Below are 19,842 nucleotides of genomic sequence, written 5' to 3'. Positions count from 1 at the left end.
ATGTAGCACCACGAAATATTGGATTCCCACATAGGAAAGTATATATGGATCTTCCTATCACGCCGAGCTGAGTCGATCTAGCTATGTATGTCCGTCCGTCCGTCTGTCCATGTTATTTTGTAATCACTCTACAGGCCCGCAAATATGGCCCGATCTTCACGAAATTTAGAATGGAGGTGGGGATAGGGTCAGAATAGGGTCCTATTTCTTTTGGAGATGATCGCATAATATTTAGGGGTTGAAATGGACCAAAAACTAAAAAAAATCCTGATATTGCAGTTGCTCTACAGGTCGCAATTATAGACCAATCAAAGCGGAAGTTAGCATGGGGCTGGAGCTTAGGGCTGGGCAGAAGCCTTCCAATTTTGATGGTCATCGGATAATATTTAGTGGGTGAAATAGGCCACAATATTTGTGTTAAATAAAAGTAAAATTTTCCATTAAACGCGAATATTTTTAATCCCGGCGAAATCACAAATAGACGAACAGGTCAATTCTGACCGTTACGTAGATGTCGATAGTAAATTTATCGGTTATATATAGCGAAATATATACAATGTGTATATATAAAGGAAGGGGATGTTAGTTAGAATGCTAATATCTCCAGAATGGCTGGACCGATTTTGACAAATTTTGTCAATTCAGAATGTCCTCTTTACATAAAAGTATAAAATCTAAAAAAAACCGCAGAAAAATATGTCAAGAATGATGTTAATATAGATTTTGCAGTATTTTGTGACATTTTTTATTTTTTCATATTTTTTATCGCATGCGATTTTTATACCCTACACCACAAGGTGGTCAGGGTATTATGTCTTTGTGCATTTGTTTGTAACAGGCAAAAGGAAACGAGATAGACCCATAGTTCCTTTTGATGATCTGCATAGAATCACATTCTGAGTCGATTTATGCATGTCCGTCCGTCCGTCTGTCCGTCCGTCCGTCTGTCCATGTATTTTTGTAAACAAAGTACAGGTCGCATTTATTGCCCGATCCAGATGAAATTTTGCAAAGATCTTTGGTTTGGCCCAAGGACGAACCCTATTGAAATTGGAGATAATCGGTCAAAATTTAGATATAGCTCCCATATATATCTTCGTCCGATTTGCCTTTTATTGTGCACCAAACGTGTAATATCAGCCCGAATCCTATGGAATTTTGCATATACACCCAAATTAGGCCTGAAAATATGTATGCCAAATTTGATCGAAATCGGTTCAGATATAGCTATAGCTCCCATATATATTGTTCATCCGATTTGTTATTTTTGTCCACCGCCGCCGTAATATGCACTATGCAACAACAATATTTGGGGAAATATATCAAATACAGCTCAGACATACATTTGCTAAATTTTATCAAGATCGGTTCAGATTTGGATATAGCTCCCATATATAACTTCGTCCGATTTACCTTTTTATTGTGCACCAAACGTCTAATATTGGTCCAAATGAGATGGAATTTGGCACTTACGACCGAATTGAGTCTAGAAGCTAGTATGTCAAATTTGGTAAAGATCGGTTCAGATATAGCTATAGCTTCCATATATCCGATTTGTTATATTTGTTACCCACAACCGTAATATGCACTCCGTAACAAAGATATTCAGGGAAATATATCAAATACAGCTCAGAAATATCTTTGCCAAATTTTATCGAGATCGGTTCAGATTTGGATATAGCTCCCATATATATCTTTATCCGATTTCAAATTAATTGTGCACCAAATGGGCAATACAATTCCGAATTTAAAAGATACAAATGCATCGGCATATTTAGTCTTTTGAACTTTAAATTATAATTATAATCATGATTGAATTCTCCCATAAAAATTTTTAATTGTTATGCGAAGCTCTACTAAATTAGCAAAGTGGTGTAGGGTATCATAAAGTCGGCCCCGCCCGACTTTAAGACTTTCTTTACTGGTTTCAATTTGACTTTTAATATTTTGTAATATTTTTTCACCTTACAACACAGGTTGAGGATATTATATAAGTATTGCAAATATCGTCCGATCCTCATGAACATTTTCACAAGGGTAGGGTTAGGCTCAGAAGGGCTAGGCCTACTGTTTTCAAAGATGTCCGCAATGTATTAGAGGGTTGAAATTGACCAACAACTAAAAATTTTGCTGATTTTTCAGCCGTTAAAAAGGTCACAAATAGAAACCAAAGGACACGAAATCTTGCATAAAGTTAGAGTTTAGGACAGCGGGTAAAATGGACTACTTTGTGTGAAAAAAATACCAGCGTTACTTACAGCCGATATCCGAAATACACAAAAGGTGAACTTCTGGCTTTTTTATGCAGATTTCGTTGACGAGTATAGTCAAATATCGTAGACAAGCAAATCAAAATTATGAGTCTAAATTTGGAGATACAGTGCATAAATGTTGGACAAATGTCCCTAGTCAAAATCCTAATTTCAAAAGCGAAATCTTGCAAAATGGATTTGGACATAAGGGGGCTTATAACATATTGTAGTGTTGTAGGGTATAACATAGTCGGCCCCGCACAACTATAGCCTTTGCTTACTTGTTTTTTATATGGATTTTTCGGAATAAAAAAGGCAGTGTTTCGTACCAACTATAAATGATGCTCTTGTCTAAGACATATTCACCATTGGAAAGAAACCCATTTGGATTCAATCTTAAACTACCAAGAAATGGGGACTATAGCCTCTCAATATTCTTAAATTTTTTGTATGTGTTTTAAATTTTGCGTAGAATTCTGTCGAGCGATATTGTTTTTATTTGGAGCGAAAATGTCAATAATTTATTTTAAACCGCAAATTTCAGGAAATATCTCGAAAATAGTTTATATATTGACCAATTTCTTCCATTTCTTAAAGAAACTGGATAAGACTAATTGTAAATTCTATAATTTAAATATGTATTAACCATTAAGAACGTCAAATATTCAATTGCTAATTGTTCGGGTTGTCCAAATACATGGGGCTACACCAAAACTAGGACCTATAGTTTGTAGCCGAATTGCCTTTAATATTTGGAATTTATGAAAAAGTTATTGGAAAGCATTTTCTAACTTGGGAAAATGGATATATTTTGGAGAATATTTATTTTTTTTTGGCTACAGTCTTTAGTATGACACACACATAATAGTGCCACCATTATTATACAACTTGAGAGTTTCGGATTTTAATATTTCGAAATTTTTTTAGATATCTTTAATTTGTTTGAAATGCCATGGAAATTGATAAATAATTACAGGGTTGCCCATATTCGACGGACCCATCTGGCAACGCCATAACTTTTGACAGAGATGTCACATCGCTTAATGACATACCGCGTTTGAAGCGTCAGTCCAAGCAGATTTTTACCATGAACCAATACACGCCACGCGAGCGCTCTGAAATAGTTGAAATTTACAAGAAGTCAATTGTGAAAACTCAACGTGCTTGTAAAACATTAAAAAATGTGAGAAGTGCGCCTTCTAAGAACATCATTAAGCGTTTATACGAAAAATTTTCGACTGGTAAGGCTCTTTCTACCGCTGCCGTACGAGCCAGTGTTGAGAGGTCCCCAAGAACATCCCAAAAACGCCGTTCTCAGCAGTTGGGCATGGCTGGGTCCACTTTACAACGGATTATTCGTATTGATTTGCATTTGTTCCCGTACAAAATTCAATTGACGCAAAGAATGTTGCCTGCGGACAAGCCTCGTCGATTGGAATGGGCCCAAAGGTCCGTCGAATATGGGCAACCCTGTATATATCATTTAAAATTGATGAAAATGCAAATAGGCAAAAATGTGGCCGAAACTTTTAATTACCTCCAGTAATTGTCCGACGTAGTGGTTGCCAGCTATTGTGAGAATCTAATATTAAATATGAAACAATTTATTTGGAAAATTTGGCTAATGAAAATTTTTGATCTATATATACAGAATTTTATATAAAATACCAAATATCCGGAAGTGCTTTTATATCGAGGCTATAGGAAAGCGGGTACCTATATTAACCATTTCCAACCTATACTACCTCAATAACAAAATTATAACAATTTCCGTTGGAAAAGGTGGCTAAATCATAAAAGTACCAAAACTGGCCCGGTAACGTTACATGAACCAATATTTGGCAAGTTTACGTTAAAAGCTAGAATTACAAAATTGCAGATCATTGGATAAAAAATGAGATAGAAACCATCAAAATACCAAAAATCGGGAAGTACCTTGCAAAAATACGCATCATGGCCGAGCCGAACTTTTTATACGATTTAAAAAATAATTCATATAAAAATATATCTGTCAATGCCGAAATTCCAGTATCGGAGAAGTTTTGGTCACTTCTATCATTGGGAACAGACAATTCAAATATAAAAATAATTTTATAAAAACTGTGTCTAATGGGAGGATGCGTACTATTGACCCATACGGGCATTGCTCTACTAAAGGAGTAGAACCCTTTAAGAAATCCAAATAATGAATTTTAAGTAATTCCGTTAGAAAATCTGGCTAAAATTGTTCCAATACTCAATATCAGGAACTATACATGGATCATAATACATCGATGAGCTTAGTCGATCTAGCTGTGTATGTTCCGTCCGCCCGTCATTCTGTCTGTCTGTGTTAATTTCTAATCACCCTACAGGTGGCAAATGTGGTCCGATCCTCATAAGATGGAGTTATGGTCAGAATAGAAGCCTATTGCTTTTGAAGATAATAGCAAAATATTTGGATTGAAATGGACCAAAAAAATGCGGAATTTAGCATGCAATTAGAGTTTAGGGCTGGGCAGAATAATATTATTATATTTAGCGGGTAGTCCAAAATGACCTGAATTTTGGCACATCCGACCGAATTAAGTCTAGTAGCATCGGCCCAGATATAGATAAAGCTTCCGTATATATCTTCAACCGGTTTCGGGTTAATTGTGCACTAAATGACCAATATCAGTCCAAATGACCTGAATGTTGGTACATGAGACCGAATTCGTCCTAGAAACAAGTACTTCAAACTTGGTGAAAATCGGTTAAGATATAGCTATAGCTCCCATATATATGTTTCATCCGATTTGGAGTCTTAAGTCCCTCACATGCGTAATATGCACTCCACAATAATGATAGTTGGTACATAGAGCTCGAAAAAACCTTTATCAAATTTTATGGAGATCGGCTATGATTTAAATATAGCACCCATATATATTCCTACTGCGATTTTAGGTTTATTTTGCAAGTAATGGCTAACATCAGCCTAAGTAAAGTGAATTTCGAAAGTACGTTTCTATTTGGTGGAACTCGGTTCTGGTATATATTTTTTAAAAAAAATCCTTCTTGAAGAGATATCATACACTCTACAGCAATCTTATTTGGTATAAAACATAAAAAATTTTCAGAATTGGATCCTCCCATATTTTAGTTTCCTTTGAAAACAAACTATAACTGCTCTAAAGCCAAATGTTGATAGGTGATATGACCTACTTTAAATAAATTATTTTGTTACTTAATATGCATAGTAGTGTAGGGTATCATATAATCGGCCTTGACTTTTCCTAACTGGTTTGATATTGAGTTTTTGTGTGAAATTATTCCGGAATGAATTTTCGAATAGAAAAACTGAAAAATCATAGTGGCAAATATATAATAATATTTAGCGGGTAAAATAATATAAATCGCGATTATAAAAAATTCTAATGAAATCACATATACACGAAAAGATCAGTCCTGACCGTTACATTAATGCTGATATACAAGATATCGCATATATAGCAAAAAATTTACAACCTCATTTTTTATAACTCAAGAATCGCTGGACTGATGTTAACAATTCCCACCAATTAGGATTGACCTCTTGCCAGAAAAGCATAAAATCTTTTTTAAATTTTTGTCATATTTTTGATCGCATAAGATTTTTTTAATTTAAAAAAAAAAATATATATTGAATTGGGGTAGGGTTAGGATCAGAATAAATGAGAACAGGACAGCGCAGAAGCCTATAATTTTGGATGCTCATCGAATAGTAATTTGTTGGTGTTAAAAAATACCAAAATTACCGAAATCACAAATACATGAAAGACACACCTCTGACATTTACATTGATGCAGATTTTTTTTTTGACGAATATAACAAAATATTAGGGATACAGGCAGTCATATAGAAGAATCATCTAAATTTTCAAAAATTCAATGGGGCGTAAGAAGATTTGCATGACCTTGTGGTTTTGGTCCAAAGCAAAGAAAAACAATGTGGCATTAATTCAAGAATGATATGGAAATGAAATGTTCAATATGAATATGAATTTGACGTAGTAGGAACATCTGCTCCGTAAAATCCCAATGTTTTTTTTTTAAAAGATCGTATGATTTTAGAAAATATAGGTTCCATATATGTGATGATTATTCGAAAGAAGGAGCAATAAGGTTTTGCAACGATGTAATTATTAGGGGCATATTTTCTAAAATTGTAAACCTAAAAGGATAGTTTTTTGTTTTTCTCAAATATTTTTTGCTGCATTTGCTCAGGATGGCTGTTTGGGGAGCACTATTTGGAAATGAGATTTTTTACAGGGTTTTACATATTTTTAGAATATTTAACATGGAGTACTTAAAATAAAATAAAAAACAGAAATAATATAACTACTTACTTATACACTGATAACCCTGCTTTCCAAACCCCCATAGAAACAAATTACAAAAGGCACAAAATGTTGGTTGGCGAAAAAATTTCGCAACAAAGCGATGGCCATTGATTTCGTGTGTTCTGCAATAGAAAATAAAAAGAAATGGTTATAAATTCCACAAAAAGAGAGATAATTCATTGCAGGATACTTTTGATGTTTAATGGCACCACGACGATTGGTAATACTTCGTGGCTTGGTACGTCGATCCACAAAACCCGATGACTTTTCACCATATGAACGATGCGGGGAATATGAATCCTCTTTGGAGTGTTGGCGGGGTAAGTCATAACTCGAATAGCGACTATGCTGAGGATGATGCATTAGCGATGAATTGCTGTTGTACAAATCACTGTAATAACCACTGCTACGTTCTGCAATGCTTGATGTTCCATCTCTGCTATCCCGATCTCTGTCTCTGTCCCGATCTCGGTCTCTGTCACGATCTCTCAGTCGTACACCACCACTGCTTGATGTACTATTACTGCTTCCGCCGAGACCCAATAGAGCTGCGGCCGCAGCAGAACTGCTGGCACTACCTCCTGGGAAGTTTGACGGTTTGTAGCGATTCTAAAAATAATAAGAACAAACAAATATAAATAAATAAACACAGTGAGCGATCATTGTACCTTGGGGGTTTCACAAGTTTGTATGCAAAAACAATATGAAGTATAAACAATGAAAACAATGTTTAAAGTCAGATATTAAGTTTTTCCTTAAAAAAAATCTACGGGGTCAAAAAAAATCTATATAAGTTTTTGTCGTAACTAAAGTGCTATTTATACCCTACACCACATAATGTTAAGGCTATTATGTCTTTGTGCATTTATTTGTAACGTGGAGAAAGAAACGAGATAGACCCATACTTACTTTTGAGGATCTTCGTAGAATCACTTTCTGAGTCGATTTATGCATGTCAGTCCGTCCGTGGTATTTATTATCCGATTGAGATGAAATTTTGCAAACAATATTTGTTTGGGGCAGGTACGAACACTATTCAAATTTAGATATAGCCGCATGTATATCTTCAACCGGTTTCGGGTTAATTGTGCACTGAATGGCCAATATCACTTCAAATGACCTGAATGTTGGTACATGAGATAGAATTCAGTCTACAAGCAAGTACATGAAATTTGGAGAAAATCTGTTCAGATATAGCTATAGCTCCCATATATGTTTTATCCGATTTGATATTTAAGTTCATATTTATCATATATATCTTCACCAAATGAGTAATATTAATCCTAATGACCTGAATTTTGGCACATCCGACCGAATTAAGTCTAGTAGCATCGGTTCAGATATAGATAAAGCTTCCGTATATATCTTAAACCGGTTTCGGGTTAATTGTGCAAAAATTGTGCAGTCCAAATAACCTGAATGTTGGTACATGAGACCGAATTCGTCCTAGAAACAAGTACTTCAAATTTCAGATATAGCTATATCTCCCATATATATTCTTCATCCGATTTGGAGTTTTAAGTCCCTTACATGCGTAATATGCGCTCCACAACAATGATAGTTGGTACCAGATATCTCATAGAGCTCGAAAAAACCTTTTGTGAAATTTTATCGAGATCGGCTATATATTCCTATTGCGATTTTAGGTTTATTTTGCAATTAATGGCTAATATCAGCCCAAGTTAGTTCCCTTTGAAAACAAACTACAAGTGATCTAAAGGCAAATGTTGATAGGTGGTATGATCTACTTTAAATAAATTATTTTGTTACTTAATATGCATAGTAGTGTAGGGTATCATATAATGATATTGAATTTTGTGTGGAATTATTTCGGAATGATTTTTCGAATGGAAAAACTGAAAAATCGTAGTGGCAATAAATAAAACTTGAATTATATATAAAGAACCTTGAAAGTCTAAAGGCCGAACTTTGAATACCCTCCACTAATTGGAGCAAATTAGGACATTTTCAAAAAATAAAAATTAAATCCATTAAAAATTCTGTTAAAATCTGGGAAGGTGCCGATATATGGGGGGGGATAAACGATATTGTGGACCTATATAGACAAATCTATGTCTAGGGATAAAGTACTCACAAATAACTCCTTGTATAGAATTTAAAACAATTCCGTTTAAAAATGTGGCCAAAATCATCAAAATACCGAATATAGGGGGTACCGTTATATGTGGGATATACGATATCATGAACCTATATAGAGAACTCCCTGTCTGGTGGTAAAGCGTTCACAGAGAACCCCTTGTGTAGAATTTCAGACAATTCCGTTGAAAAATGTGGCTAAAATCATCAAAATACCGAATATCGGGGGGTACTGTTATATGTAGACTATATGATATCGTGGACCTATATAGAAAATTCCCTCTCAATGAATAAAGTACTCACAAGGGACTCGTTGTGTGGATTTTCAGACCATTCCATTGGAAAATGTGGCTAAAATCATCAAAATCCCTAATATCGGGGGATACCGTTATATGGGTTTATACGATAATTTGGACCTATATAGACAATTCCCTTTCAGGAGGTAAATTGCTCACAAGGAACCCTATGTGTAGAATTTTAGACCATTTCGTTGAAAAATGCGGGTAAAATCATCAAAATACCGAATATCGGGGTGTGCCGTTATATGGGGGATATACGATATCGTGGACCTATATAGACAATTCTCTTTCAGGGCTAAAGTGCTCACAAAGAACTCCTTGTATGGATTTTTATACAATGCCATTAGAAAATGTGGCTAAAATCATCAAAATACAGAATATCGGGGGTACCGTTATATGGAGGCTATACGATATCGTCGACCTATATATATAATTCTCAGCCAAGGGATAAAGTACTCACAAAGAACTGCTTGTGTGGATTTTCATACAATTCCATTGGAAGATATGGCTAAATCATCAAATATGGCAAATCATCAAAGTACCGGATATCGGGGGTACCGAAGGTTAAAGTTTTCGATACTATATAAATATAAGTAAAGGATTCCATGGAATATTAAACATGTTAGAAAACATCGATAAGGGGGAAACTTCCTCTCCTTTCTAGGTTATTTTGCGACATAAACTTTCAAAACGACAATACACGCGTCTTTCAAAGTGAATAGCGAAAAAGTGAAATACCTCGGATGATGGTTTTCTAACAGTTACGTATTACGAATTCAAAATGATATCCGAATCAATAGGAATACATAATAATTTACCGTTGTAAAAATTACCTTTTTTGATCGAAGTGCTATTAAAATTTATTTTGCATTAAGATATCGAAAATTTATACTACCAATAAAGAGTACAATTGTATGGAGTTTATACGAAAAATTTGGACGATATAGCTCATCTTTGAACCTCATGAAAACGAATATGCACCAAATTTCTCAATTCCTTCGGAAGATAGCGTAATATATATATACTAGCTGAACCCGGCGCGCTTTGCTACTCCTTTTGATTTTATAAGAAAAAAATTTTATAAGAACATTTTATTTACGAATATATGTTGAAAATAAAATTTAAAAATTAAAAAAAAAAATATATATATATATTGCACTACTTTAATGCGTAAATAAACAAAACCATTAGAAAAGCAGTAACATGACATGCATACACGAAGGGTTTGTCCTTTGGATTTATTTATTTCATAGCAAATACCAAGCGAGCAGGAGACTGCAATCTTTTGAAGTTAAGTGGCATTTCTATTGCAATTAGTGAGTTCGAGGTAGCAACATACTTCCCCGTAATAAGCGTATTTCAAATTATCTGTTGTGTTGTTTTTAAGTGTTAACCTAAGGCGTTGTGGGTCAATGGTTCTTATTAAAATCATATCCCAATCTGATCCGATTTAAATATAATTTAAAAAAAAATTACTTTTACGCCAAATTCCGCCACACCTTTCATATTTCATTGAAATTGGTGCATCAAATATGCGAAATCGGCCGAGAATATGTATGGGAGCTATATCCAAATCTTAACTAATTTCCAATTAATTTATCACATTTATTATTGTAACCAAATTCCGCCACACATTGTGAATTTCATTGGAATCGGTCATACATATCGTGTTGGTGCATAACATACATGAAATCGGCCGAAATATATATGTTAGCTACACCCAAACCTCTCTCGCTTTGGGTGCATCAAATATGTGAAATCGACCGAGAATATATATGGGAGCTATAACAAATCAGAGCGAATTTGAATATAATTTGTCAAAACTATTTTTGTACCGAATTTAGTCACTCATGCCGAATTTCATTGGAATCGGAAATACATATCGAGTTTTGTGCATCAAACATGTGAAATCGGCGGAAAATATATATGGGAGCTATATCCAAATCTGAACCGATTTTAATATAATTTGAACAATTTATTTTCTAATCAAAATACCGTCACACATTCCCAATTTCATTGGAATCGAACTTACATATCGTGTTTGGTGCATCAAATAAACGAAATCGGTTGAAAATATATATGGGCTATATCCAAATCTGAACCGATTTCAATATAATTTGACAAAAGTATATTCGTTTTAATTTCCGCTACACATTCCAAATTTCATTGAAATTAGAGATACATATCGTCTTTGGTGCATCATATGCTTGAAATCGGCCGAAAATATATATGGGAGCTATACCCAAATCTGAACCGATTTCAATATAATTTGACAAATTTATTTTCGGATCAAATTCCGTCACATATTCCAAATTTCATTGGAATCGAACATTCATATCGTGTTTGAGGCATCAAATGATCGAAATCGGTCGAAAATATATATGGGAGCTATATCCAAATCTGAACCGATTTCAATATAATTTGGCAAATTTATTTTTGTTCCAAATTCCGTTACGTATTCCAAATTTGGAGACTGTATCTGCAATCGATCAATAGATATGTGCATATAAAATCTAAATTTTTGGTAGTTACCTCCAAACTGTTGAGTAGAAAAATGCCACTTTGAGGTACTTATTTGGCCAACAAATGCATAATGGATTCTCGAGTTTGAATATGATTACTGTCGAATTCGATTTAGCCATAATTTAGCAGTCTATATCCCTCCCTAGTTACCAAATATTAATTTAATTATTATCGATCAATAATTGGATTCGTACTGTATATGTTTTAAACACCCGACCGTTTTCAAATAAATCTGGTCAAAAGAGAATATTTTTTTATATTTGATTGCTAAAGAAATATATTTTGGTATTTGTAAGGAAATTTGCATGTCACTTTTGGTATGAGAACTTGAGAAAATATTTCCGAGTAGCAACATATGAAGATTTTTTATTTACACACAAATCTGTCGAATGGAACACTTACCTCGTAAGCATACTGCTGTTGCTGCTGCTGCAGACTACGTGATGAGCGGGGACGTTGACCGCTAGAGTTGCCACTGTTTGATTTTTGTTTGCGCACTTGGGCGCGTGTAAACATCATCTCGTTGCCGTTTTGTTTAGCTTATTTTGCTGCTGCTGAGCTAAATGTTACTGTGAATGGTGTTCGTAGGTGCCGTTTCGGCTCTTGCAGTTTGATTGTGCTCAAACAATTTTCAATTCTGTTGTTGTATTTATTTTTATTGTAATGTTTTATTTTCAGTTTGTGTTTTTTCGTCGTATCCAACACCTTTTGCTCTTTGACAATGATCTGCTTTTCGAGTGTTTCAGAGATTTGTTCGCTGTGGTGTTTCATTGCTTTCAAATGCTGTGCATTTAGTTTTCTCAGATATGGAAATTCATCTCAGAGAGTTTAAATTCTGCAGATGAGTGTGTGCGTAAATTTTCCTTGTTGTCTATATTGTAGTATATATGTGTATAGGTTTTTTTTGTTTATTAGGATTTTTCTCTCTGTTTTGCTTTGTTTTTTTTTTTTTCTTAGTTAAAATTTCTAATTTTCCATTTTGATTTGTTGCTCAATTTTTTTCGTTAAATAAAAACAATATTATTTATTTTTGCCGGTTTATTTTGTCAGCTGTTTTGTTTGGCTGTCATTTGAAAACTCATATTGCATTTGCCACAATTAAAATTCATTTAAAATGGCAGTTCGATCTGAAATAAAAAAGAAATTGAAAATAAATTTTAATTTGATTTTTATTATACAGTAAATCAAAGTCAAAGATTATTGAAGGCAAATAATTATAAATGACCATGCAAGTGAAAAATCATTATCATGTAATGGATTTTCTAAATAATTCGTCGCAGCTAACCACTTACAAATCAGCTTCCTAACCCGATATTTCTATGAGGGAATGTCGGACAAAATATGAAGTGATACTATTAAAACGAGGAAATATATGTTTGGGTCGAGTATTTGATAATAACACCAGGTGAAGTACAGCTCTATCAACTTTTTGGACGCTGATTATTGTAAAGACACAGACACGTAGGGCTTAAATTGTTACTCCGGAATGCAAATATTAATATATTCTCCATAGTATGGTGTTGGGCTCATCATAGCAGATATGCGAAATTTGAAGGCCGTCCGGTGGTTGTTTCACATTTTATAATGTTTTTGTTCCTCTAAGCCATATGTATGGCTAGGGAGGGTATATACCATTTGATACGGCCAAAACGTGCCTCGTCGAAATAACGGTTTTAAACCCTAGGTCTCTTTGGACAAAATCTGTTTCAGAATATTTTGAGTCGTCCTAGCGATGTCAGTCCGCCTGTCTGTCTGGCTGGTGGGCACCATTACTCTCGAAGAGAGTATCCGATTTGGTCCTAACTTGGTAAATCGTAAAAATATTGACTGTCCATAGAAATAATAGAACCAATGAGTTTATAGCAGAATGGATGATGCAGAATCGCATGCGCCATTGTCAGCACGACATTTAATGCATTTATTTGTTAATTGAACACTTCTGAACATTTTTACAGTAATTTGTGAAAATGTCGATATCCCTAAATTTTGACTGTCCATAGAAATAATAGAACCAATGAGTTTATAGCAGAATGGATAATGCAGAATCGCATGCGCCATTGTCAGAATGACATTTAATGCATTTATTGGCTAATTGCATCATTCTTAGATCGAGTTCGGAGATGGGCAATATCGGTCCACTCCTTTTTCTACCTCTCCCAAAAAAATCGAAATTTTAACAAGTAAAAAAGATTCAGTTCGTCCGGGTCGAACTTTTAATACCATCTACTATTGGGTAATGTCTGAATTAGCATCAAGGTCAGCGGCCAAAATGTTTGCGTGTCCAAGGCTTTAATATAACCTCCAGAATATTTTCGCGATAATATTCGGCATTTATTTTGATGCCACGGTCGATTAATACAAGCGGAGAGCGACCATCGGCTGTTATGGTGGCCCTCACCATCACCATGGCCGGCATTTGAGTTCTGGTGGCCAACCGAAGGTGTACATTTTCAGCTGACCCCTTTGGCAAGTAAAAACGACCAATTTGTTTGTTTACAAACTGCAGGACAACGAATGTTTTCTCATCGGAGAAAACCAAATTCGGCAGTTCACCACTTTCGGCCAAGCGAAGCAACTCTTTCGCTCTTTTGAGTCTATTTTCTTTCTGCTGCTGTGTTAGTTCTTGCACTTTTTGGAATTTCAATGGTTTTGCCTGGAGCTCATTTTTCAATATTTGCCGAATGGAATATTGCGATATGTTCAGCTTACAAGCCATTTTTCGGCCACTGCGTCGTGGGTTTCGATCAAGTCGCTTCTTTACTTTTCGAACCATTTCTGCTGATGTTGCTGTTTTTTTCCGTTCACTTCCTTGACGTCGGGCTACGCTATCAGCATCACGGTAGCGAGCGATTTTACGATACACAAAAGATTTATTCACATTTAAATGCTGGAGGGCTCTAACGATAGCTACTTGTGGTTTTCCCGCCAAATATAAATTCTCTGGAAAATTCTCACCAAAATGCTTTTGTACGCTTGTAAACAATATAATGAACTGTTACTGGAATAATTTGAACAAATGTCGGACGAATGGCTTTGAAATGACAGCAGTCTGAAGTTGTAGGTTTTTCATTTCACCCTGTATATTTGACATAACTTGCGAAACAAGTCAGCGACTCTATATCCCAATATTTCTCTCAACCAAAAACCTGAGATGAATATATATAGACATTTTCTAAATATTGTCATATATCTCATATGAGGTGAAGGAAGTAGGCGATATAGTCCAAATCTGACACGTCGCAATATATATATCCGATATCGAACATTGGGTATACATTTGTTTGCAAAACCGACTGATACTTTTTAACTTGTCGATTATTCAAAATGTTAACACTTTGTGGGGGAGGTACTGGCAGGAGCTGGAACATTTTTGCGCCTGCCTAAGCACCATTGGACTATCTTTTCATGTCCTTTGATAGAAACTAGTTCCCTTGAACATAAACTATTGTAGGAAAAGTACCAGAAGGATTGGATCGATATTGTCTAACTCCAAACTCGACCTAAGTATGATAAAATTTCGATGTGCAAGTTTTGCCTAAATTGGATACTGCCTCCGAGTGCCCAAATCGTTTAAGAAGAGAATTGTTTAAACACCATACCAGAAGATTTTTTCACATCGGAGAGTCATATGCCCAAGTAAAATAAAATGAAATTTAAATGAAAGCATCCGTTACGTATTTTTCCTTTGTTTTAGTTTGTCAAAAGTGCTTCCGTTTCGTTTATCTACGCAAATATTTTTTGTTTCGATTTCTTTACTTTTTAAGCAAAATAATTCTTTTGTTTTGTTTTCATTCAAATCATTTGTACATATATAAATATCCGTTGAGGGCTTGTTTAGAACACTAAAATTATTTGACACAATGCCCACATGAAATATCCACTTTCAATGTTAGCGTTAAATGTTTTTTGTTTTGTTTTATTTTATTTTTAAACGAAGAGGGAAAAGTATGAATGAAATTTCCTTATACCAATTTCTAGGTTATTATTCTGAAACTGAGAAAGAAAAACAAATAATGGATAGTGGGTAAAAAATGAAAACAAAAATTCTTTGAAAGTATATCTCAAATCAGTATTTATATTAAAAATCGGCGAACTATTGTGTTTAAGAATACAGCATAAATCGAAGATAAAGAAAGAAGTGTATGCTCCTTATTTTTTTATACCCTTCACCACACTGTGGTTCAGGAGAGAGGAGATAGACCGATAGTTCCTTGTAATGATCTTTATAGAATCACATTCTGAGTCGGTTTACGCATGTCGGTCCGTTTATGTTTGTATTTGGTCGCATTTATTGTCTGATTGAGATGAAATTGTCTACAAATTATTCGTTTGGCCCAAGGACGAACGCTAGTGAAATTGTTGAATATAGCTCCCACATATATTTTCCTCCGCCATATGTGTAATATTCGTCCAAATGGAATGGATTTTGGTATAACCAATCGAATTCAGTGCAGAAGCAAGTACTTCAAATTTGGCGTAAATGTTTAATCCATCAGGCAAACAAAATAATAAGCCACAAATTTAAGTGTAGCGAAATTAAACATAAATCCAACTCCTGTGTTCTAAGAATTGAACGACTGTTTTTTTATTGGATCTTAATGACAGTTTGGTAAGTACTAACTTCTTATAAATAAGGGATAACGATGATATTTTGTAATTAGTTACTGTTGCCATGATGTTAATAAACCTTTTATTTGTTAATGAGAATTTCGCTAAGTAATCCATCTGACCAGATTAGGCGAGAGATCCAATTCAATAATTGTAGCAACTTCAAAAACTTCTTTCACCTTTGTCAATCCCAGTGTTATTTTTAACTTGTGGGAGCAGGTGTATACTTTTTATAAATTTTGCAGAAGATATCAAATGGAGTGAACCGATCCAATGAAGATCCATATATTTGCGTGGAGGCGAAGTGTATATGTTAGGGATGAGACTGCAATTCCACAATAAAAAGTTGTGAGCAGTATTAATCGAATAACCCAATTAAAGGTGAAACCCCGTTGTATGGGTGCCATACCAAAACGGGAACCTCCATAGACCATTTTATACTTCAATGATTGTCATCTACAAAAGCTTCTTAAATATCAATTTGAAACAATTTTGTGGGTAAATATGACTAGGATTATCAAAATACCGAGTATCTGTATCTTCTTTTAATATCGATCCACGTTTTGATATTACCTTCATACCCGTTTTATACCCCCACCACTCATGGTATAGTGAGTATATTAAGTTTGTCATTTCGTTCGTAACACATCAAATTAATTATTTTATACCTAACAAAGTATATATATTCTTGATCACCGTAAAATTCTATTCGATTGAGCCATTGCCATCAGTCCGTGATAGAAAGCTAAGATTTTGCACAAAGCTTTATTTTGTCGAAAGCATACAGCTCAAATTCGAAGATGAGCTGTATTGGTCAACGCTTTCGAATATAATTTCTATTGGAATAACTTAAAATTCGGTATTTAGAGCTCGTAACAGTTTCTACCTCCTTTGGTAGAATAGGTCCACGTTTTGTTATAGCCCTGGTATCTACCGATATTCGCTATTATTGGGAACATTGTCTATGTAAAACCACGTTTCCTTACAGTCTCCATAAAACGGCAACGACAGATATTGAATGTCTTTACGATTTTATTCATATTTTCAAAACGAATCGGTTTCAGTTTGGTCTTTGTTACGTTATGTTGTTCGCAAATGATACCAGCCACTGTACTTAAAAATTGCCAATGTATTTCCTCGTTTTGATATACCCAGCCCCTATATTAGGGTATTTCCAGATAGTGGGTATTTTTTTTGTCACATTTTTTAACGAAATTACTAAACATTCGGTATTTGGATTTCGTCAAGGGTTGTACTTCTGTAGCAGAACAATTTATATGTATGACAAGGTTTTTCACAACCACCATCCAATATTCGGCATTCGGATGATTTTAGCTATTTTTAATGGAAATGTTTGAAATTTGGTTAGTGTGTTCATAATAATAGAAGTGACACATATGCCTCGAATATTGAAATTTCCGGCATTGATAGACATATTATTACCTTCCAAATGTTGGGGGGTATACAGTGTAAGATGAAAAAAACTGCAACCAACTTCAGACAGCTGTTAAAAGTATTCCTGTGACAGCTCATTATATTGTTTACAAGTGTACAAAAGCATTTTGGTGAGAATTTTCCAGAAAAATAGTTACTCGTGATGGAATTCAAGCGTGATAGTGTGATTTCTTTATGTTTAGCTGGAAAACCATAAGTGGCTATCGTTAGAGCGCTCCAGCATTTAAATGTGAATAAATCTTTTGTGTCTCGTACCATCAGCTGAAAATGTGCACTTTCGGTTGGCCACCAGAACTTAAGCGCCGGCCATGGTGATGGTTTGGGCCGCCATAACAGAAGATGGTCGCTCTCCGCTCGTAAAGCCTTGGGCACGCAAACATATTGGCCGCAGACCTTGGACATTCCAACAGGACTCAGCACCATCGCACTCAGCACGCGCCACCCAAGAATGGTTACAAAATAAGGTTCCTCGCTTCATTTCCAACGCATAATGGAATGGAAAATCTCCGGATACCAATCTGTTGGACTATTGTGTCTGGAGTATTTTGGAATGCCAAGTTGGCACTAAAAAATACCAAAGTGTCGAGCACCTCAAGCAAGCGCTTCGCCGGGAATGGACCAAAATACCACAGAGCAACATTCGGGCAGCGTGTGACGGTTTCATTGGCAGTTTGAAGGCCATAATTCGTGCCAAAGGTGACCAATTCGAATAAATCTAAACTTATTCTAATAGTTGATGCTGTTTCCGAAATTGTTTGCTTTCATTCAAAAAAATTTAAAAAAATGTAAAAATTATGGCGTTTGACTTTATTGCAGTTTTTTTTATTTCACTATGAATGTACTTTTAGTCTCTATCATGAGCATTTCAGGGAGTTACAAACAAAATGACAAAGTTAAGGTACCCTCCATAGAATGGTGGAGGGTACAAAAAATGACAATTCTATCAAATTTTCCAGTAAACATTTTTTTCTAATACATCTGAAATTTTTTCGAATTCGAATTGGTTCATAACGGGTTCATAACGGCTTCTATCTCCATTGGCTGAATAGTTTCTATATATGATCACATTTTCCCATAGCCCACATACATATAACGGTATCAAGGCATTCGGTATTATCGTGATATAGCCAAATTTTCTAACGAAATCCTTAAAAATTCGATATTCGGATTTTTTAAAGGGTTCTGCTGCTGTAGCAGAACAATTTCTATATGGGTCAACGTTTTCCTATAGCCCCAATCCTCCCGATATTTGGTATTCTGATAATTTTAGTCACATTTTTGAATTTTGGAATTTTTACAATGACAGATATGACACAAACCCCTTCGAGACATATTTTTCACATAAAAAGTTCAGAGCGGCCGAACTCTTTACTTGTTAGTTTTTCTTTAGGTCCTAGTCACACTTTTAAACTAAAATTACTGTTTTACTGTCGAAAATCAAAAAAATAAAATTACAGTAATTTGTTATTTTTAAATCTGAAGGATTAGAACATATTTTGGTAAAAATTTCCAAGTAGGTCGATATTTCAGAAAAAACAGCCCCATTATGGATATTTTAAAGGCACGGACCACATTTTTACAACTGAATATATTGGACTAGTTAACTATTTACTGAACCCGAAGTTGCAATAATAGAAAAGGAAAACAATAGTATTTCTTCATTACATTGAGGATGACACACCTTTAGATATCAAGTTCAATGATTTTCGCGGAAGTTGAAATTGTTTGCCAAACCAATTGCTTTTTTATTGCGTATACATTTATTTTACATGCAACTTGTATGATATCAACCATTTAGATTTATTTACTTAGTATAACACTTTCGAACCCTATTTCACACAAAAAAATCTCAATATTTCGTCGTGGCACCTGTCCGACAAAAAGATTGTTGGACATGCCATTGTCAAGACTATGATCATGATGTTCATGCCGTTCGTGTCTTCCTAATTTCAATTATCTTTGGCGTTGTTGTTCTTTTTGCCAATGTTGTCATTGGGTGATATTGGTGTGAATTGTATACTTGTCGAAAGTTGTTACATCGTAGGTATGACGTTGGGAAAACGTGTTTTCATCGTTTATAAATAAACATTTTCAGTGTGTTCGCAAGAAAAAAAACGACAGCAAACACGTAAATAAATACAACAGAATATCGGCAAATCAAACAAAACAACGCGCAATAAAGCCTATCAAATTTACATTCAATTCAAAGATTGGAATGTGAAAATTACGTACGAATCACGCAACAGTTGGTTAAATATATATAAAATAG

At 34.7% G+C, this 19,842-nt stretch overlaps 1 protein-coding gene across 1 annotated transcript in view; it reads right to left on the bottom strand.

Moving 5' to 3' along the window:
• Window positions 1–19,842, bottom strand: part of LOC101897825 (putative protein kinase C delta type homolog) — a 103,017-nt gene that overhangs the window by 68,624 nt on the left and 14,551 nt on the right. The window contains exons 2-4 of the mRNA XM_059127294.1: window positions 11,913–12,637; window positions 6,782–7,200; window positions 6,598–6,713 (exon numbers count right to left, since the gene is read on the bottom strand). Coding sequence (XP_058983277.1) covers window positions 6,598–6,713; window positions 6,782–7,200; window positions 11,913–12,029 — 652 coding nt within the window. The 5' untranslated portion in view covers window positions 12,030–12,637. The remainder of the gene's footprint in view (window positions 1–6,597; window positions 6,714–6,781; window positions 7,201–11,912; window positions 12,638–19,842) is intronic.

Source organism: Musca domestica, unplaced genomic scaffold, assembly GCF_030504385.1.
Source record: "Musca domestica strain aabys unplaced genomic scaffold, Musca_domestica.polishedcontigs.V.1.1 44, whole genome shotgun sequence".
Classification (NCBI taxonomy): domain Eukaryota; kingdom Metazoa; phylum Arthropoda; class Insecta; order Diptera; family Muscidae; genus Musca; species Musca domestica.
Note: the sequence above shows the minus strand (reverse complement) of the source record. Positions and strands in the feature narration are given on the sequence as shown.